Below are 23,487 nucleotides of genomic sequence, written 5' to 3'. Positions count from 1 at the left end.
GGAGATGTCCAATTGTGCTACCGCCGACTATACTATCAGATTTTAGATGAAATATGCCAACGAATGGAAAATACGTTTAAGAATTTTGATGACCGAGACTTTCGTTCAGGTAGAAGAATTGAATTACATTATAAATAGGTGTTGTTAGGTGTTATTTTTTTGCTTCCCCTGTTTCAAATTTCACCGCACGCCCCTGGGTACAACCCGAACTCAGACCATCTAGTATAACCCGAAAAAACTTATAATATAACCTGCCAGTATGTTGGCAGGCTCTTGTGGTCCAATACAGATGTACCTATTGCATTTCAACTAGGAACACATGCAGTTCCCAGATAGTTTTATCCACTATCATCTACTTCAAGTCGTTTAATTTAATACTTTTAAGCATGTATCCACAATTTAAACCCAACCACTGTTTGGTTCTGCGGTTATTAGTGCAAGTACTTCAAATGGGTCTGGATCCCGCATACCAAAAAAAGTTTGTTAATAGCAAGTCCAACACGTAGAACATGTCAAATGACAGGAATTACACTTAAGTCCAGGATTCTTTACCCGTGCGTCATTAATACCTGGCGAGATAAAACACATACTTTTTATCTAGCATCATTCTCTTCCACGCATGAAACTAAAGACAAACCAGCTACCGCCTGTTATTACGTAAAATCATGTGTTTTCACATTTTAATTACAATTTGTGACGTTTCCTGTTTGTTTACTTTTGTGGCTGTCAGTCTGTTGAATTTTTTGCTGTTTTCTTTGTCGAATTTTTGCATTTTTGAAGTTTTTGATATTACACAAACAGTCGTTTTCATAACTAATTTTATATTGGAGTTTGAAATTTTATGGTAAGTTTTGCCATTAATTTTTACAACATACAAAGCTAACCTTATTTACACAGTTAAGAAATGGCCATGCTTAAGTTTCCGCCAAAGTGAATAAAATTACAAAAAGAAAATATTTTATTGAATTTTTTGATTGATATTGAATTTTGATGGTTCGTTTCAGCCCAAAAGAAAGGCTGTACCATTAAGAGATGAGCGGTACCAAAGTTGACCCTTCGAAAGGTAGAAAAAAGAGGTTGCACCCTCGTGGCTAGTGGTACGTGTTGACCGTTCGACCGGCTGATGAAAAAGAGGAAGATTTCTTCTGTCGCGAATCCAATTATAATTGGCTGTCTGTATGGTTAGGAGAGAGGGTAAGAAATAGGAGGGATGAAATGGTACTATTGAACAGGGTTGGCTTTGTAATTATTTAAAGTTAAGGGTTGTAATAAGAGATTAAACACAGTAAAAAATATAATAATATATTTGACATGTGAAAATTGAACACCAGTGTTCCCATACATCAAAGACTAGACACCGTTAAGCTAGTAACAAATTGTCACCTTGCTATTAATAAACTTTTTTTGATACGCGGGATCCAGACCTAAAAGTTCACTGAAGATAGATTGATAAATTCGAAAACGTTCGTTCTGAACAACTATTGTAATCCATTTGATTTTTAATTTAATTTTTACTTACATCCTTAAACCTAAATACCAATCAGAACAGAAGTTTTTTACTTCGTTGTTAAAGTTTTTTAAATATAAGGTTATCAACGAAAAAACCAAATTAGAATTAACTCGGTAACTATAAATTAAAAAGTATATTAAGTATTCCTAACTTACTATTAATTGATTTCAAATTGTTCACTGAAATCTCTTCCTCTTCTTTTTCAGAAAAAACTTTAAGGTTTTCACTAGACCTAAAACATTATAAGTATACATATTATGTATTTAAATGATTCAGTATGATTCAAAGACAAGTAATTGCTTGTAATTAAGGCATGTCGGTTCTTCATATATCTGTTAATATACAAGGTCTTTCAATAGAGCCTACCGAACTTTGACAGTTGGTACCGACCATATTGTTAAAGCTACATCTGCCAAGTTGATTGTCATTTATACAATATGTTTTGCAAAATCACCATGGATGGATACGAGGTCTGTACGCCACCAATAAAACCTTCTGACACAAATGTAACCTCAATCTGTTGACATCAATCAAGAGCTTCATTGTGCTACAAGTCGTGTAGATACAGTGAATTTTTGAAATTGGCAAGTCGGTCGAAAAATGGATCTTAGCCGAGAACATTTTCGAGCAATAATTTTTTACAATTTTCGGAGAGTTATCCCAACAGCAATGTCACGCTGAAATGGTTTCTGTGTTTGGAAATGAAGCATTACACCAGATTAGAATAGAATAGAAATATGCTTTATTGTCACTGAAAATTATAAAGATTTTATGGAGAAAGCTTAACACAAAGTCAGAAAAAAGAATAAATAATAACAATAACAAATACAATTTTCTGAAATTTGATAAATCGTCAATATAAAAAAATACAAGTTAATAAAGTAAGGCCCGGTCTTTTCACCCCGAATAAATATGCCCTTATCTGGCAGTTAGCTATCTGGAGGATAAATATTTATTCGCCAGATAAAATGTATCCGTCTTTTCACGTCAATTTATGTTCCAGTTAGTTATCCGGTAGATAAGCTTAAAAGTAAGTTTGGATTCGGAACACACCTGATTTTTGTGTTTATTTTTATATCAGCTTTAACTCATGGCTTTAACTTAACCTAACATAATTAGATTCACACCACATAATCAAGATGATTTTATCGATTTTATTTGCATTTTGGAAGAAGGAAATGTAAGTAAATCAAAGAATTACAACTTAAAAAAATAAGTATATAAAGTCATAGTCATAAGGTTTAGAAATACATTTCCATATTTTAATCAGACAACAATATTGTTTTAGAAAGAAAACATTGATTATGGTGAAAAAGTTTACTGGAGAACTTGAACAAGAGGTAAATCAATTTTAAATTAGTGGAAAACTGTTGATTTGTATCTAAAGAAGACAAGTTTAAATAAAGACAAGCTAGCTAATGAAACAGATGCAGTGGTAATTTTGTTTACATAATTATAACATATTATATTATTAATATCTATCAACTGTTCAATGATGTAAAAATTTGTTAATGTGGGTAAAACTTTTATTTAAATTCAATACTATATTTCGTAGTGGTAAGGCAAAACTTGATATTACGTCTGATTTTAGCCAGAATGAGATTATTTGCTTGATATGCTATTTAGTAACATTTCTTCAAGGTGGTAGAGTTTGGTAAGTGTATGATGAAGGTAAAACCCCCTTTGTTCTACATATCTTTTATATAAAAGATATGTCCCCTTTTAACTTACAGTAGAACCCCTATTATCTGGGTGGGCTTTCTATTACTCAAGTTGCATTTTTGAGGTTTTATCAAAATAGCGTCATCGTAAATCGCTTGACTCTATATGACGAAAGAGAAACTCATAATGAAAGATTTATTTTTTCTGTTATCTCCTTGTAGTAGGTACATAATAATATATATGTATACACATACATATTATGTATGTGTATACGTATGTATTATACATATGAAATACATGTTCGGATTATGCGTGCTTTTCAATTATCAGTGCCACCTTCGGTCCCGAGGAGCACGGATAATCGGGGTTCTACTGTATTAGGTAGCCCAGAACTTGATATATTACTTGATTTATGTTGATTACTTTTCGTTTTTGGGTTGGCAAAACATGATTCAAACTTTCAAAATGCTCTCCTGAAAAATTAGGCTAGATGGACATAGCAATCATTGTCAAAACGCTACAGATTTATAATCCATCCAACTGGTATATTGAATAGTAAACTAGGGAAATAACCAACTATGTATATCAAAACACAATATTTTTAAAGATTGGATAATTTACATGGTAAATTGAAGAATCCCAATAACAAGAATAAAACCTAATTTTAATATTTGTTAGTAGATACCTTTCACTTTTCTAAATAAAAAATTAGTTACAGATATGACAAACATCTAGAAGATGGAATCCTGCGTTCTTAAAGAAAAAAGCTAGTTCCAGAAGTAAGCTACCAATAATAAACTAGAGAATGTATTACAAGAAAGAACAACGCTAATATTCAACATAACTCAATTGCTTCAGATATAAAAAGAGGAGGAAAGGGTACAACACAAGCGTGCCAGAGAAAATGAAAGGGCAGAAGAGAGACACAAAAATTCATTGATTTATTAAATTTAAAAATTAAATTATACAAAGGACAATTAAATAAAGAATAAAAAAATGATACATGTATATTAATGATCCTTCTATTTCCCCATAAAGCTTGTTACTGACCAGGAGGTATACTATAATAGATATATTACATCTCATATTGCTCACTATAATAATGAGTGAGCCTGCATAAACGGAACCATAATATACATTATAGTTCCATGTATGCAGCCTCACTCATTACTATAGTGAGTGATATGAGATATATTTTAGTATAGCTCCCCGTGCATGACAAGCTTAACACAAAAATTTTTATAAGGTTATCAAACATCTTCAGTAAATTCAATAATTTAGCTTATTCCTGGTCTATACTTAGCAATTCGTTTTTAAAATTGTCTTCATTTTCATCTCTCTCTATGTTATAAATATATTGTTTCAGTGTAAGATAGGACAATTGAATCAATTTAATTGTTTTGTTTTCTGCCATATACAAAAAGGGATGTATTTCTGGACTCATTAAAAATGGCTTCAGTGGACAATCAGAATCTCGCAAGTAACAACCCACTGCTATGATCTAAATTTAAACAGCAATAATACAGAATTATTTATATTTGGCACAAAAAATATTACGCTACCTACATTCAATACCACGTATGAGGATTTTTAGGCGAAACGAGTTAGAGGTTGATTCTTAGTATATTGCGCACACTCTACTGAATGATTCTAATCACAAGTACGAGAAATAATGTTTTCTCGTACTTGGGATTAGAATCATTCAGTAGAGCCTGTGCAATACACTCAGAATCAACCTCTAACTCGTTTCACCTAAAAATCCTCATACGTGGTATTAGAATGTAGGTAGCGATTAGTAATAAGGTACCTATTTAAAACATATCCAGAGAGTATTACGAAATTGTCAGAATATAAAATCAGTCTTCCTATATTCTATAGATTTATTGAAAATTTTGAGAATTTCATGATACACCCAGTATGTTTTGGATACTTAACTCTGCAGCTTTTTTTTAAGGTAGGTATCTACTGTTTTGGAGCATACTTATGTGCATACTTAATTCTAGTTACTATATCAATACCTTTCATTTTGGAATCGTAAAATATTTGGCAATTCAAAGAAATCATTATTTTAAAAATGAGAAAACTAAACAATTTTTTAACAAAACTAGAGGTAAAACTTTTACCAATTTCATGTTTCACAGATTATTCTGGTGGGTAACTTTAAGATAGATACTTATGCAAGCAGATGGGATGAGAAACTATGGGATGGGATAAAAATCTATCCTCAGAAAATCTCAAGAGCATCAGATTAAGGCAGTGTAAGTTAAATAAAAGAAGACCAGTGCATATTTCAATAATCTGACGATTTGAGTGGGGCATAAAATAATGGTCGCGTCACAAAGTTGTAAAAAAATATGTCTCCTTGAAATACTCGAGCGCGATTGATTTTTTTTTTATTTTGAAGAAAATCCTTTTAGGATTACGGAAAAAATATAATCTGACGATTTTTATAGGGCGATGTAGATAAAACAATATATATAGGATGTGGCAAAAGTAGTGGGACTGTCGAATATTTCGCAAAATGAACTTCAGATCTAAAAACTGAAAAATATGTTTTCAATATTTTTTAACCTTTGTCGAGCGGCATAATTTTACACCGGTAACAGACAACATATGTACAACTGCACCTATTACATATTTTCTTAAAAATTCCTTAATCTAAAGAGAAATATTTGTTAGTTTTAAAACAATATTATCTATTGCTAGCATAACTGGTAAAATATTGCAATAAATAAATAATAATATTCGGTAATTTGTTCTTATATGGATTTACAAACAAAGATTGGAAGCCGCTTTTAAGTGATCCCTGTTATCTATCGTAAATTATTGAAATTACTGCAACAATAAACTTTTGCAAATAGTGGTCGTAAAAAATTCTAGGAAGAGTAGCATTTTATTGTATTTCAACTGGAAACATAAATTTAATCCACATTTATTTGTTTTGTGTTTGTCAATATGTGCATACCTGAAAATTATCATTAGTATTAATGATTCTACATCTAGTTTACCAAAATGCCGATAAAAGAGGTGTAAATAGAATCAACGAGGAAAACTCGTGTGAGATGGGGAATATGGAGTCTCTGCGACTCATACGTGCAGCTATGTCTCGTGATAATATCTCAAGACTATGCTAATATTTCTCTTCTGAAGAACAGGAGTTACCGATGTAACTCCTCGAATTGCCACCCTGCAATGGAACTGGGCCGGACACGTCGGCCGAGTCAGTGATGGGAGGTGGACGAAGAGATTACTTGCGTGGAGGCCGAGATTAGACAAAAGAAGTAGAGGAAGATCACCTACTCGTTGGACTGACGATCTCAAGAAAATGTCAAGAAATTGGATGCAAAGTGCTCAAAATAGAGCACAATGGACAAAAATGAGGGAGGCATATGTCCAGCAGTGGACGCAAAGGGCTGGAGGATGATGATGATGATGCTAATATTTATAAGATTTGACAACGAAAATACCCGCCAATAACGCAAAAAAGCCGATAAGGCTGCACTCATACGAGATATCTGTACAATGCTGAATAAAAATGTGCAACAAGACTACAAACCATCCAATGCATAACCATAGATGAACAATTGTTTCCGTTTAGAGACCATACCTACAAAATGTACACAATATATATCTTTCAAACACACTAAACATGGTATTTTGGATTTGTAATGCATCAAACACCTTATCCCATACAAATTCATCTTTATATTTGAAAAACAGAATGGTTCCCGACAAGTTAACGTTGGCAAACGCACAGTTTTGGATCTGGTCACGTCTTATAAAGGTTTTGGGCGAAAGGTTACCACAGATAATTTTTTACCAGTTTTGAACTCAATAAAGTCCAGAATTCGTGTCACATGACGTTAGTGGGCTCATTTAGAAAAAAATAAGAGGTTTCTGCTCACCACTATGAAAGCAAGCAAGGAAGTAAAGAGCTGTTTTTCCATAAATTTGGCAAACAATCCTGATGCTACCGTATTCTCTTATTTGCTAAAGAAAAACAAACCAGTAGTGTTACTCTCGTCCATGCATATGACAGGACAAGTAGCCTAAAATTATTAAGTATTAGAGTAAAACTAAAGGGAGGTTGATACGATGGATAAAATGCTGGGTGAATGTACACTCAAGCGTCGAACATTGAGTTGGTACTTGACCTTTTTTATAATATGATTGACGTCACTGGCTTAGCATCCTACATTATATCGAGACCACAATCCATTACAACAAAAGGACCAACGCAAGAAGTTTTTGAAGGATCTTTCTAAAGATCTTTGTCTTGCTGTAGATACTCCTCCTCAAGTATCTCACAGCATTCGTGGATCTACTTCAGTAACCGGGAGTTAAGATGTTTGTCGAAACGAAAGGAAAAAACAGAGAAAAAATTTTGTAGTATGTTTTCTACCTGTGTGTGACGAACATTCTTTGTCTAAAACGACATGTATGTTGCGAAAATCCACACTAACATTCATTTTTGAATTTAGGTTGAAATAAACTATCATTTAAATACAAAAATTAATTGATTTTTTTATAAAATTTATTTAAAAAAAATACAAGGTACAAATGTACCTATGCCGTCGTTTATGGGGGTAGGAACAATTTAAACCCCCTGCTGGGAACTGAATGAAGATTTCTTTGTTATATTTGGCTCACATAATCTACTGGATAAATGTAGAGGTGTCACAAAAGTTCAAGTATCTATCTCTTTAATAAAAAAAGTTATCACAATTTAAAAACTCAAAAGTTACAATTGTACCTATGCCGCCCGACGAAGGTTAAAAATCTGTCGAATTACACTCCCCATTCTGGGGGGTCCTATTTGGGGTAGCTTTAAAACTTTAAATTAAACCTAAGGAACCCTCATTTTTTATTGAAGATTTGAATTGCTTACATAAAAATAAGCACTTTATTCCAGACATTTTTTCGAATTGTGGATAGATGGTGTTATAATCGGAAAAATAATTTTTGAAAATTTGTACCAGCTCACTCTCCCACAAAAATGGAAAATTTAATATTATTATTTTTTTTTAGTTTTAGGACCTAATATTCACAACCCAATAGGTTCCCATGATGCCTTAGTAACTGTAAATTTAGCATCATATGCTCCCCTACTATGTTCTCAAATTAAACCTTGTAATTTGTAATCTAACATTAATCTTAACTTCCTAATTTCTCCTATATAATTATTGTAATATATATCTATACTTTAGTTTAATTACTAGGTTATTTACCTTCCGGTAAAATTAGACCAATCGGTAAATGTTGTGGCAATAATTGCATAGTATGAATATGTTCAATTTTTTTTAAGAATTTGTGATTAATTGTTTTATTTATGAGCTTATAAATTGGAGTTGAACCCTTTTTTAGTGAAGTTAGAATAAATTTTACCACCACTTCTAAAAGATTCTTTAGAAGACACCACTTAATATCAATAAAAAATATTCATTAGCATAGTAAACTAAAAGTCCAACAATTAGGAATGCATGTCATAGATTTAATGACATCATAACCCACCGGTACAAACTTGATGGCAAAAAAAATTATTAAATTTTTCCTCACATATTAATTTCTTCGCTACCGTCAAGTTAAACAGGAAAGCGCTGTTGATAAATAAAAAAACATAAATCAAAGCAGCTACCGGCTACACTGTTTTTCTTTGTCTTTAAGAGTGTGAAACAAGGATAACTATCTGTAGAGATAAACATTGACATTATATTTAACCTCCAATGTTATGACAAACTTCTTCTACGGCACTACAGCCCAAATTGAGCCTTGGCCTCCTTTATTTCTTGCCTCCACTCTTGCCTGTCTGTGGCTGCTCTTCTCCATACACGGACTCCTAAAAGGGCTTGTGCGTCGCTGTTTACTATGTCTTCCCAGCGCTTTCTTGGCTTTCCAACCGGTCTCTTTCCCTGCATTCTAGCATTCAGTGCTCTTTTTGGTAGCCTATCCTCTCCCATTCTTATCACATGCCCGGCCCATTGCAATCTTTGTATTCTAATGAAGTCTGACAGGGGTGTTTCCTTATAGAGTTGATAAAGCTCGTTATTGTATTTCTGAAGATTCCGTTTTCCATCACAGGTCCTAGTATTTTCCTCAGTACTTTCCTTTCGAATGTGTCGAGTTTGTTTTTGGATGTTTCAGACCCAGGCTTCACTGCCATAGCATGTTATTGGTCGAATCAAGGTTTTATAGATTCTCATCTTTGTATTTCGGTGGACACTTTTAGACCGAAATATATGGGAGAGGGCAAAATAAGCTCTGTTTGCCTGCGTTATTCTCTTCTGTATTTCTCCATCTTCTAATCCGTCGGCATATATTTCTACTCCCAGGTATGTAAACTTTCCAGCCGTTTCAATGTCATCTTCATGTATAACGTTTTGTGGGGCTATATTTCTTCTCGTCTGAGTCATTATTTTTGTTTTTTCTGTGTTAATTTCCACACCTAGCATTTTTGTTTGTGTTTTTAACTCTGCATATTACATTTCCCGTGCTCCTGTTGATGTTCTACTTATAATATTAATATCATCGGCATAAGCGGTCAATTGAACCGTTCGGTTGGTCAGTAGGTTTCCTCGTCCAGTTTGCATTTGCCTAACCGCATACTCCAGCGCCAGGTTAAACAATGTTGGGGCCAGCCCATCTCCCTGCTTTAGCCCCTGCGAAATTTTGAAAAAGTCTGTCCGGTGGTTTTGTATTCGTACACATGCCTGAGTTTCGTCCATTGTTGCCTTAATGAGTCTTATTAGCTTGTGTGGTATTGCCAATTCAGCCAATATAGTATAGTTTGTTCCTTTTGACTGAGTCATATGCCTGTTTAAGTCTACAAACACGTTGTGAACATCAATATCATGTTCCCATGATTTGCACAAGATTCGTTTGACTGTAAATATTTGATCCAGTGTCGATCTTCCCCGTCGGAAGCCCGTCTGATACTCTCCAATAATATTTTCTGCTAGTGGTTGAAGCCGCTGGTTTATAATATACGTTATGACAAACGTCAGTTACCATTTACAATTACACCAAATATAATAATGATGTCATATAAATTTGTCACTAATTGCAGCCAATGAAATGCTCGCTGTAGTGGAATGGCATGAAAAAAAATGTTTATTCCCTATATATTTTTTCAAATTTAGAATTGGGACCGTGCAAGTTCGGCAAAGCGACCCCTATTTCTACGCTCTGTACTTTTATTCGCACTTTTAATTATATTGGCCAATTATATTAGTAATGGTTACTGGATAATTGTCAAGGCCATAGTCCAAAAAAATAATAAGAAGAAAAAATAAGATGCAGGTTATGTTATGCAAACGTAAACAATTGTATGTAGTAAATAAAATTAGTTATTAAAATGCAGTACTGCAAGCAAAATACAATTAATTAAATTTACCTTTATATAATAATTGCATATCATATCGATATTGTGGAGCAATATATAATTTTTCTGCTTCAATGACAGAAGGTATGAAATATACGTCAATTTGACAATTTCAATTGACAATATGAATTATTTAACATAGTTGCAATATTTCTCCGCGACTCGCGCACGGTCGTTTCTCGTTTCCCTTCCAAGTACTTGCACACCGCGAATATGGCAACAAGGGGAAAATTATGTGCATTCCTTATTGTTTCACTTTTCCTATAAATAACAATAAAAAAGCGCTTACCTTTCTGCATCTGAATTTGTGTCACAATGGTAAGGATCACTCGTTATAAAGTATCTGTCATTAACTAATTCTTTACAGAGAAGTACAAGTTGTTTATATCTACCTACTGTATCTAGAAATAACAAACATATCAAGAAATTATTTTTAACAAGAATGGTTTTATTAGAATTATATTACAACTACACTGGCGGGCAAAAAATTTAGGTCACTAGATGAATTATACACGTTTGATGCCTCGAATTTCCTAAACCTGTTGTCCGATTTGAATGATTTTTTAGTATGTTTTAGCTTTATTATTTAAGAATCTCAATGTATTAATATTGTTGTTAGACAGGTAAATGTCATTTTATACCGAGTGTAACACTTATACTGTGTCTTTCCTTAAAGTTTGGAACACTCTGTGGAATATTATAGCATAGATAAAATATTGAAATTAAAACTCAATTGTAGCCTTAGACATTCTTAACATTATCTTTTTTTATTCATTTGCATATGTTGGATAATAAAAAAGTTAGGTACTTTAACAACTAGCCATGTTCTTCATCAATACAGGGTGTTTCTTAATAGGTGCGACAAACTTTATGGGGTAATTCTGCATGAAAAAATAATGACTGTTTGCTTTATAAAGATATGTCCACAAATGCTTCGTTTCCGAGATACGGGATGTTGAATTTTTTCTTACAAACTGACAGTTTATTTGTTGTTCTAAATCAGTATGCACGCCAATGGTGAATATAAAATTCTTAATTGTATGTCAAAAAATGCGCAATAACTACCTCTTAAAACCTACCAAATTTCATTTGCATATCACCCGTATGCACGCCAATGGTGAATATAAAATTCTTATTTGTATGTCAAAAAATGCGCAATAAAACCACCAACCACTCTTAAAACCTACCAAATTTCATTTGCATATCTCAACCGGTTTTAGAGCAACAAATAAACGGTTAGTTTGTAAGAAAAAATTCAACATCCCGTATCTCGAAAATGAAGCGTTTGTGGACATATGCTTATAAAGCAAACAGTCATTATTTTTTCATCCAGAATCACCCCTTAGGCTGATGCCGCAGTGCAGGAAGTTTGCTAGGATGGTGGATGGTAGATACCCGCCTAGCGACCATCCAGCTACTTATACCACGAATAATACAACGACGGTAGCCGCAGTGGACTCCCACTACCATCTACCCACCCGGTGGTCCGCCAGGCGTCTATCCAACCATATCAGTCGTGTTTGATAATCCATCCGGGTAGCCTCGCTATGAATGAAAGCGTAATAAGTGCTGTGTATAAAAGAAGGGCCATTTGGGACCCAGCAGACCCACTATGTGACGAAACATGGCTTAAAATATCTGTTTTATTTATTCTTTGCAGTTGCATTAAAAAAATCCAATATTCAAGTCAGGTGAATTTAAAAAACAATTTTTGCCTTTAAGTCGATTTTTCTCCACTTTCTGAAAAGTTTAGTGAGTGAGTTTTACCTCTTATACATATGACGATATGCTAAAAAAACAAACCAAATGTAACGTAACAAATGAAACAAACGATTCCTCAGCAGTCAGTTGGATACTGACTTCTGACTTCATTTCACTCTTTCACTGCGTCCAGGATGCAGCGACCCTCCACCATCCACCCTCCAAGCCACCATCTAGCATCCTGCAGTGCGGCATCGGCTTTAAAGTTTGTCGCACTTATTTAGAAACACCCTCTATTGATGAAGAACGTGGCTAGTTGTTAAAGTACCTAACTTTTTTATTATCCAACATAAGCAAATGAATCAAAAAAGAAAATGTTAAGAAAGCCTAGGGCTACAACTGAGTTTTAATTTCAATATTTTATCTATGCTATAATATTCCACAGAGTGTTCCGAACTTTAAGAAAAAAACACAGTATGATTGTTACACTAGGTATAAAATGACACTTCCTGTCTAGCAACAATATTAACATATTGAGATTCTTAAATAATAAAGCTATAACATACTAAAAAAATCACTCAAATTGGACAACAGGTTTAGAAATTCGAGGCATCAAATGTGTACAATTCATCTAGTGACCTAAATTTTTTGCCCGCCAATGTATTTGTATAGACACTATTTGTAATACTTTATACCTATAACCTGCCCAATAAATTCACTTCACCAAGACATTAACACGCCAACTATGCGGCTGTAATTTTTAATATTTTGTCGAGATATTTGGCACACATTTTCGTAATATAATAAAGAATGGCAATACAGAGCCCAATTTGAGAAATATGTTAGTATGTGGAAATTACTGTATAACTAAATACTGTACCGCCATTAAGAAGAACAAAAAAATACACTTTTTTTTTATTTATTTTTTTTTATTTACGGGAAACCCCCATTAACAGTACAAAAACATATGTTAAATTTTTAAGACAGGTTAGATCTTATAACTAGGTATATCCAAGTTAAAAAAATTCAAAGTAATTATAATTGTATCAGACTTAATGAATCTAGATCATTGAGATAACTAGTACATAGGCTATTATAAAACTAATAATTTTAAACTATTAAAACAAAAACATTTAAAACAAACCTAATACTATGTAATACAAGATAGGTACCTCTTTAGTTGGTTCAAACTGTATTTAAATAAGTCGATCTGCAGATTATTGGCCAAAGACATGCATCTGTCAAGAGGATTATTCACACCATAAGTTGTTCTAAGAAAAAGAATTCGAAAAGTTGGTTGTTGCCTTAAATCACGACGTGGTATGTGGAAAGTAACATATTCTAAGATATTAGGACAGTCTAACAGACCATTAACCAACTTAAATAAGAATATTAGTGAAAATCCATCTCTATGGATGCTTAGTGGAGTCAATGAAATGTGTTGCTTAATCTCCATGTAATTATGATTAGCTATAGTAATTCCACATTTAAAAGCACACACTCTTAAGAATCTATGTTGTACTCTTTCCAAATAAATCATGTGATTTTGAAAATAAGGAGACCAAATTATTGAACAGTATTCCAAAATTGATCTGACCAAACAACAATAAACAACCCTGACAGTATGAACTGAAAAGTATGGGCAATTTCTTAGCACAAAACCAACCATTTTACTACTCTTTACAGCTATTGAATTAATATGATTTATAAAAGTTAATTTCTCATCAAATATGATTCCCAAGTCTTTGATAGTAGTAACATATTTAAGTGGTTGATTATCAATGACATATGAAGACTGGTATTTGATTATTTTACGTGTAAAACTAATAAAACAACATTTTTTAACATTGAGATCCAGCTTATTAACCCGACACCAACAGTGTAATTGGACTTTCTTCAAATAAAATTTTTTATCCCATGCCTAGATTTTGTATCACATTGAATCTACTAAAAATCGATTTTCTATAACAAGAAATTAAATGTGACTGAGTATAAAAATTGTTTTTGATAGTATAATGTCACTGTCAGTGTAGAATTACCAACGCACTGTTGCCTCACTGTTATCCCTCCGTTACTCGCACACGGTGTATAAGACCGGCCCTCTAAATAACTTCCGATAACTCTGATTATAGTGGAGATTTTGAATTGCTGCTGCATATACCTATTCAGTCATCAGTCAACTGTGGGTGAAGTTAACATGCAGTGTAAAAAAGAGTATTGTAGTTTTATTATTAAGCAACACGGTGCGGTACACCGGGTGTGAGTATTTGTGCACAAATTTTTGTGGTTAAATCAGACATCAATAGTTTTATTTAGTAAGGTAATTTAAGATATCTTTCTTATTTTCAATGTTTATATATTTGTTTATTTATATTTAGATATGGATTACGAGAAACAGAAACAAAGATTATTAAAATTATTTGAGGAAGTATCGACTGACGAGGAAACGTATGAAGCTGATGATGAACAAAGTTACTTTTTATTAAAGTAATACAGGGTGTCTGCGTAATTTGGAACCATATGGGAAACTTTTTTAATATCAATTTTACGAAAAAAAGTCATTCTTTATAAAGTGCTCTGCATAGTCTAAAACCTAACATGCAATCATCAGATATCAAATTTTATCAACAGTATACGAGGTATGTCAAAAAATATGAATTTCGCTCAAGAGCAAACTACCTTTATATTTCAAAATATCAAAAAATTGTATTATGAAAAGTTATTTGTAATTAAAAACCATATTCAAATATGCAATAACAGCCTTCTACTTGAAAAAAAAAATTTCTGAAATTTTCCTAAATTACCGATTCCGAACATCATTTTTATTTATTAGACATGTAATACTCTATTAGACTCTTTTATTAATAATTTTAGGAAAAAAGTTATTCTTCATAAAAATCTGTGCATGGTCTAAACCTCAAGATGCAACCATCAGTTATCCAAGTTTTTTAATTTTATACGAGGTGTGTCAAATAATATGAATTTAGAAAGAATTCTAGAATATTATTTGACACAACTCGTATAAAATTAACAAACTTGGATAACTGATGGTTGCATCTTGAGGTTTAGACCATGCACAGATTTTTATGAAGAATAACTTTTTTCCCTAAAATATAAAAGAGTTATTACATGTCCAATAAATAAAAATGATGTTCGAAATCGATAATTTAGGAAAATTTCAGAATTTTTTTTTTTCAAGTAGAAGGCTGTTATTGCGTATTTGAATATGGTTTTTAATTACAAATAACTTTTCATAATAAAATTTTTTGATATTTTGAAATATAAAGATAGTTTGCTCTTGAGCGAAATTCATATTTTTTGACATACCTCGTATACTGTTGACAAAATTCTCTATTCTAAACAGCAGTTTACATCATGCTAGTTATGAGTGTAGTTTAAGAAATATTCACAAAAAACAGGTAGACGACAGCCTCTTCTGCCAGGATCTGTACTATGATTTCAATAACGCCAATTATGTGGGTTTAAATAATTTTTTAGCTTTAATTAACTGGGAGCAGTGTTTGTCTCGTCTTGATTTAGATTTAGCTGTTGATTACTTCTATGAAATTTTAGCTTTTGGTATTGCTTCATTTGTACCTGTGAAAAAATACCAAACCAGCACTTATCCTAGGTGGTTTTCAAAGGAACTAAGACAGCTTATTTCTCAAAAAAGGAGAGCACACTACACCTATATTCAGTCCAGATCTCAGGCTGACCTCAATATTTTTACTAGACTGCGTTCAGAATGCAAAAAAGTTCGGGAGGTTTGTTGGTCTCAGTATATCTCATTGATGGATATAGAATTCAAATCAAATCCTAGATACTTTTGGAGGTACATAAAGGACTTAAAAACCAACCATTCTCTTCCCCAAACAATAATATATGGCGAGGATAAAGCAAATGATGGGCAAGAGATTGTTGATTTGTTCAAAAAGTACTTCCAAACAGTGTACACCCCAAGTAACCCAGAGAACAAACTAGACCTTGGAACACCCACAAATATTTACCAAAACTATAAGTTTTCGGATATTTCTACAAAAGAAATATACGAAAAAATATCTCTTTTACCTAGTAAAAATACCCTTGGTCCCGACGGTGTTCCAAGTAGCCTGTTAAAATATTGTGTATATACCCTTGTGGTTCCACTAAGTTTATTATTGAATAAGTCTTTAAGATCCTCAATTTTTCCTGAAAAATGGAAGGATAGTTTTATCACGCCCATCTTTAAAAGTGGGAACAAAAACGATGTTACGAACTACAGGAGTGTATGCATTCAATCATCACTTCCAAAATTGTCTGACAGTATTATCAGCGACCAATTAAACTGGATGTGTCGTGGGCTAATAAATAAGAATCAGCATGGCTTCTGTTCAGGTCGTTCAACTCTAACTAATCTGTTACCATATCAATCAAAAATAATTAAAGCTTTGGAAGAATTCAAGCAAGTTGATGCAGTTTACACAGATTTTTCAAAGGCTTTCGATCAAGTAGACCATAATATTTTTCTCAGGAGATTATTTGATATAGGGTTTGATGTTTCGGCTGTAGGTTGGATCAAAAGTTTATTGTCAGAGCGTAGACAGATGGTCAAAATACAGTGTAATTCCTCTTAACCGGCTTCGCATTAACCGGTCGACGGATTAACCGGCCTGTTTACAACAGCCGCACGCCAAGAAATTCACCGGCGCGGCGAGGCGATTCGGCTTCCCCGGACGGTAACCGACGGCAAACATGAAAGAGCAGTCAATCGACTTTAGTGTGTGGACATGTTTTTCGCCACGTTCGATAAACTGTGTCGTTTTGATCACTGATCAGTTTGGTTTGTTTCTGCTGTGGGTACGCACGTATATAACATACTTTCCCAATGAGTGCAAAGCGTAAACGAATTGTAGTTTCGATGGCACGTTTAAAAGTGCTAAAGCGGATTGATAAAGATGAATCCGTGGCGAAAATATGTGCAAAATTTAATGTTGGAAAAAGCACTGTAAATGACTGGCGAAGCGATAGACGGTGCATTGAGGAGTTTTGCTCGAAAATGAAATCTGATAAATATCTGGGTAGCCGTTGTACGAGAAAAAAAAAACAATTTGCGAGGTCGTCGATGAAGCTTTGTCGATCTGGTTTCTTCAGGAACGTCAAAGAGGTACACCGATTGGCGGCCCAATTTTGAAAGAAAAAGCTTTGGCTATCCACCAGAAGATTAATAATGGAGGCGAATTTGTGGCAAGTGATGGTTGGCTTAATCGATGGAAGAAGCGACACGGAATTCATTTCACACACGTAAGTGGAGAAAAACTGTCTGCTGATTCTTATGGTGCGACAGAATTCAAGACTAAGTTTGGTGAAATGATTGAAACAGAGAAATTATCTCCAGAACAAGTTTATAATATGGACGAAACCAGGGTAAACATTAAAATGTTACCAGAAACAACTTTTCTAGGCAGTCATGAACAGTTTGCTTCTGGCTTTAAAAATAACAAAGAACTTATTACAGTGGCCGTTTGTTCGAATGCAACAGGGACTCACAAAATTCCTCTTTTCGTTATTGGCAAGTCTGCTAAACCACGGGCATTCAAAAACTTGAATCCATCTTCCCTTCCGGTCTATTATAAGTCACAAAAATCAGCGTGGATGAATTCAGACTTGTTTAAAGAGTGGTTTAATTTAGAGTTTGTTAAAAAAGTTACAAAACATTTAAAAAGTGTAAACTTGCCTATCAAAGCAGTTCTAGTGGTAGACAATGCTCCAACCCATCCTCATGACTGCGATGTAGATGACATAAAATTAGTTTTTCTTCCTCCTAATGTGACAAGCTTAGTGCAACCGATGGACCAAGGAGTGATCGAAAGCTTAAAGAGACGATACAGGCGTAAACTTGTTTCTGAAATTCTGCAACATTCGGAGAGTGAAGACAAAGGTCTTTTAAAAGTCATTAAAAATATCAATACCAAGGACGTTATCTATATTATGTTAGCTACAGCATTTCAAGGTTTGAGGAAACGGTTTCTCACGAAGAAGCCAAAAATGCAATGGAAATTGCATTAAAATACATTGAGCAGCAACATGAGTCAACAGCATTAGACGTTTTGGTGATTAGAAAATGTCGATACAGAAATTCCATCCATCCAATGGCACTACAGCCCAAATCGAGCCTTGGCCTCCTTCAATAAGCTTCTCCAATCATTTCGATTTACCGCTGTTCTTTTCCATGAACGCGTTCCCAGAAAGTTCCTGGCATCCCCATCGACTTCGTCTTCCCATCTCTTTTTAGGTCTTCCAACAGGTCTTTTTCCCTGCATTCTTGCATTCAGCAATTTTCTGGGGATTCTACTCTCATGCATGCGGACCACGTGCCCTGCCCACCGTAATCTCTGCAGTTTAGTGTGTTGTGCTAGAGTTGGTTCGCTATATTGCTCGTATATTTCTCTATTATACCTAATTCGCCAGTTGTTATTTTCACTTATTGGGCCCAGTATCCTACGTAATACTTTTCTTTCAAACACATCTAATGCATTGGCAGATTTTTGTGTCACCACCCATGTTTCGCAGCCATAACTTACTATGGGCCTGATTATTGTTTTATATACCCGGAGTTTTGTTTTCCGGTGTACGTCTCGCGATTTGAATATGTGGCCCGTTGCAAAATAGGCTTTATTTGCCAGCACAAGCCTTCTATTTATTTCCGGTTCTTCTTCATTGCTTGCAACCAGATCCATTCCTAGGTACGTGAATCTATTCACATGTTCTATATCGTCAATAAAGTGTTGTTGCGCTGGTCTATTTGATCTGGTTTGTATGAATAGTTTTGTTTTATTTGTGTTTATTGCTAGCCCTACTGCTTCTGCACTCTGTTTCAACTCAATGTAGGTTTCTTCCGCTGCATTCATGATACAGAAATTCACTGAAGGTTAAAAAGCAGAAGAAAATTACAGACTTTTTTAAAAAATAATTACTTTTTAAACTTGTACATATTTGTTGATGTATGTATGTAGCACATTAATGTATGTAAATAAATATGTAAAATAAATATGTATGTAAATAAATATGTAAAAAATACTTCTTAATTTTTTTATTTGTACATATGTATGAAAGTAAAGTACACTTCGGATTAACCGGCCAAAACGGCAACCGGCCAGGTATGAAGTCCCGAGGTGACCGGTTAAGAGGAATTGCACTGTAGGTGCTTTTAAATCGGATGAAATATGTGTAACTTCTGGTGTTCCCCAAGGGGGGCACTGTTCCCCAATGTTTTTCAATCTGTTTGTGGACTCAATTTTTGATTGTTTTGAAAACAGTGAAGGTCTCGCTTTTGCTGATGATTTCAAAGCCTACAGAATAATGAATTGCTAAACTGATCAACAACTGCTGCAGGACGATCTTGACAGATTAACGCAGTGGTGTCACATTAATAAATTACACCTAAATATATCAAAATGTTGTCTAATTAGTTTTTTTAAGGGTTCCAGAAAATATGACACTTCTTACGAACTGTGTGGGCAACCATTAAAAACTGTATCAAAAATAAAAGACTTGGGAGTAATTTTCGACAAAAATTTAACATTTGTCGATCATATTAACTCAGTCACAATAGTCATCCAAAATGTTGGGTTTCATCGTGAGAAATTGTAGACATTTTTCTGTCGACACTGTCAGAAGCCTTTACTCTTCATTAGTCAGATCTAAACTTGAGTATGGATCAGTGGTGTGGTCTCCTTACCAAGCTGTCCATAAATATACTGTAGAAAAGGTTCAGCATAAGTTTCTACGATTTTGTGGATTCAAATTATATATTGGGATCTCTGATCATAATTATTCAATTTTGGAAAAACAACTGAATTTGAAAACACTTTCAGAAAGGAGAATCTGTGCTGGATTAAATTTTTTGCATAAAATTGTTACAGGGAAAATTGATAGTGCTGAATTGTTGGAGTAGGTTAACATTGAGATTGTCACATGAAATAGGAGACATAACTACTCTTCTTTTCATATACCCTATCATCGAACAAATTATGGTATGAATTTGCCTGTAGAAAGATACTCGAGATATGTTAACCAACTTCATTTGGAAATATTTGATATGTCCGAAAGTGGGTTCAGGGCTCAATTTAATAGAATCAATTTCATAGAATAATTAATACTTAATTTAGTGTAAAACTTTAATTAGAAATTTAGGGTTGTAATGTTAATTATTGGTGGTTTGAACATTGTTGCAGGTTGAATTATTTTTGTTGTTTTTTGATTATATTTTTTTCTCAATCTATTACATACATCTTACATTTTACTATTTGTTAATTGTAACTGTTAATGGGGTTTTCCCGTAATATTAATAAATAAAAAAAAATGATATCTGATGATTGCATCTTTGGTTTTAGACTATCCAGAGTACTTTATAAAAAATGACTTTTTTTCGTAAAATTGATATTAGAAAAGTTTCCCATATGGTTCCAAGTTACGCAGACACCCTGTATAATGTTGACACAAACGCATATCTACAAAATTATATGATCATATATTTATTAAATAATATAACTGTACACAATTTTGCAAAAAAAAATTTTTAAAATATTGCTGACCAATATTTTTAGACCCGGTCTTCTGCACCATACGTGAGTATTCGACTACAAAAAATTGGCGCGAGTAACGAAAGGTTAAAGTTCGCAGAACTTTCAAAAAAGAAAAATATTGATGATGCACTACTGTTTACTCTTAAGAAGAGCAAATACTGAGAGAGAATTGCTCAACTTCATCAAGGCACGAAAAATTGGATACCTGGGCCATATCATGAGAGGGAAAATATGCAATCCCTGAACTAATCATCCAAGGAAAGATTGAAGTCAAGAGAGAAGGTCAGAAGGAAAGAGAAGGTCGCAAAGAAATGTGGCTGCGAAATATAAGAAACTGGACAGGCATAACTAACACTGGCGAACTTTGGCAGGTTGCAAAAGACAGACGTCTGATCTTAAAATAATTCGCCAACGCACTATAGGTGCATGGCACCACAAAAAGAATGAAGAACTTACTCGGATCCAATTCTGCACATTTTGTGACAAAGGCATCTAAGGATTTTTCAATAGTTAGAATGTCACACTGTACTTCCACATTACAATTCTTCCGTACGGGCTTTGTTATATATATGTATTCACCATATACTGGTTCCTTTCCTCTTATATTGAAAAAATCTTCATCAGAATCTGAATAATCAGGCTCTTCGTCCAAAAAATACATACTTGAAGTAATCTTTTTAGCCTTTCCATTTGATGTTTGTGGTCTAACTTGAAGATCTTGTAGTATGTTAATACTTTGTGAGCTACTATTTTTTGAAGTTCGAGGCATTTTAATAAATGTACACTCGATAAATTATGTTAAAAATAGCTTTTTTAACTTTATCTCAAAGAAACGGCAGAAACATGATTTTGAAACAATTTGACAGTTGTTTAACAAACAATTCAAATATGTCATCATGTCAATGTCAAATCCACAATCCTGATTCGTGATTGGCAGACCAGCGTCCAGGTCAGTGATGTGGGAGGGAGCTCCCTCCCACATCACTGGTCCAGGTAAATAGGCAACACATATTGCAACATTCATGGGAGCTATGCCAGTGGCGCATGTACTAGGGAGTAAATAGGGGAAATTTTCCCCCCTAAGAAGGTCTAAAATTATTTATATAATAAGTTTATTTATGTATTTTATGTGTTTGGGATTAACTTTTTTATGTCTTTAGGTTGGTGTTTCATTGAAAGTCTCAAAGTCCCCCCCTCCCCAGTAGAAATCAAGTTTAGGTGTTATAGCCTTTGTTAAGATTTTCATAAAGAGTTTGTACATATGTGTCAAGAGGCTGATGGATATATTCATATAATTTTCTAATTTAGTAATATCACTAACAGTACTAAGCGTCGTTTCACATACTAAGAATTTTGAACGTGCGATGGTTGAAACGTATATAGTGGCTCGAGCAATCATATAGAATTTTTCTCTTCACCGAACGTTTCAATCGGTGAAGGGAGGAAGATTCCACCGTTGGCACATATACCGTGCCCATACCGTGCCTTAAATACTCCTGTCACGGACGTCTTAAGGTGGGAAACTATGCAAGGTAATGTTAATTAATACGTTTATAAGGATAATTTCCACCTCCAATAGTTTCATCTCTTTTTGGTTCGCAATGTATTATGTTTTCTATCTTTTAAGCTATTATGCCGGTTATTAGTGCGCTCATCACTGTATATGTATAGTATTTGTGTTATTATTAAATAATAAGACAAATAATACACATTTTATCTTATACCGGGTGGTGAATCGTAAAACGGGGCATAGGAAACTCAATGTAAAATTCTAAACTGTTGAATTCCTGCTTCCCTAATAATTTTACATCAAAAGTCATGAAAGAATATTTGTAGAGAATTGAAATCTGTATTAAAATCAAAAGTTAAAATTGTTCTACGATTTAAACTTCCAAAATTTTGAAAAATATAATACATTTGCCACAGTAGGTAACAAGAATCTACAGGTCGAGCAAGTCTCGTAAATTTCACGATTGCGAGCCACGCGTCACGCAACCGTGTTTGCGTACTTGTGTTTCAAGTTGCGTGGTCGTACGGAGTTATATTTACCAAATTTAAATATAATCGTTTTCAAAATTAAATCAATATGTCAATATGGCTACTGGGTGTAAAAGATAAATCTTATTCTGTCTGTTCTTAATGAGTTTTAGATAATTTTAGTTGTATTTCTTTGTAATTTTGTGTTGTACAAAGATTAATTTAACATTTTCTCTGGAAGTATTAATTTAGAAAGATAATATGCTTCATTGGTGTTGTGTTTTGAAGTGTGAAATGTGATAAAGTCAAGATAAAGTTCACTTTTAAACTGAACTAAATAAGGTATCTGAGAGACAACAATGGTTAAATGCAATACAATGTACAGGTTTTACTAGCGAAATGAAAATTTTCCTGTCCTGTCTGCTGTAATCATTTTATATCTGGTAAGTTACAATTACAACAGTAACGATTTTTGAAGATGTTAACATTTTAATCTTATAGGAAAACCAGCCGACTTAATAGATAATAACAATCTCCAGATTGGGTTCCTTCAATAAATATGGTCTATAAACACAATGAAATAAGTTCCCCAAAATCTAAAATGGAGTGGTATCAAAGGAGAATTAAAGGGAAAAATATTCATATTGAAATTATTTATAAGGCACTGGACTGTCTTAAATTCTACAATAATACTA

The 23,487-nt window shown here is 33.6% G+C and overlaps 1 protein-coding gene across 8 annotated transcripts in view; it reads right to left on the bottom strand.

Moving 5' to 3' along the window:
* Positions 1-21,678, bottom strand: part of LOC114326396 (putative uncharacterized protein DDB_G0286901) — an 84,186-nt gene extending 62,508 nt beyond the window's left edge. For all 8 annotated transcript variants that reach the window (XM_050648682.1, XM_050648685.1, XM_050648687.1 and 5 more), the window contains exons 1-3: positions 21,272-21,678; positions 10,840-10,951; positions 1,666-1,742 (exon numbers count right to left, since the gene is read on the bottom strand). In XM_050648682.1, the coding sequence (XP_050504639.1) occupies positions 1,666-1,742; positions 10,840-10,951; positions 21,272-21,584 (502 nt within the window). In that variant the 5' untranslated portion in view covers positions 21,585-21,678. The remainder of the gene's footprint in view (positions 1-1,665; positions 1,743-10,839; positions 10,952-21,271) is intronic.
* Positions 21,679-23,487: the final 1,809 nt, after the last annotated feature.

The sequence above is a fragment of the Diabrotica virgifera genome, chromosome 4, assembly GCF_917563875.1.
Source record: "Diabrotica virgifera virgifera chromosome 4, PGI_DIABVI_V3a".
NCBI classification, from domain to species: Eukaryota; Metazoa; Arthropoda; class Insecta; order Coleoptera; family Chrysomelidae; genus Diabrotica; species Diabrotica virgifera.
This window is presented reverse-complemented; position numbering and strand designations above follow the sequence as displayed.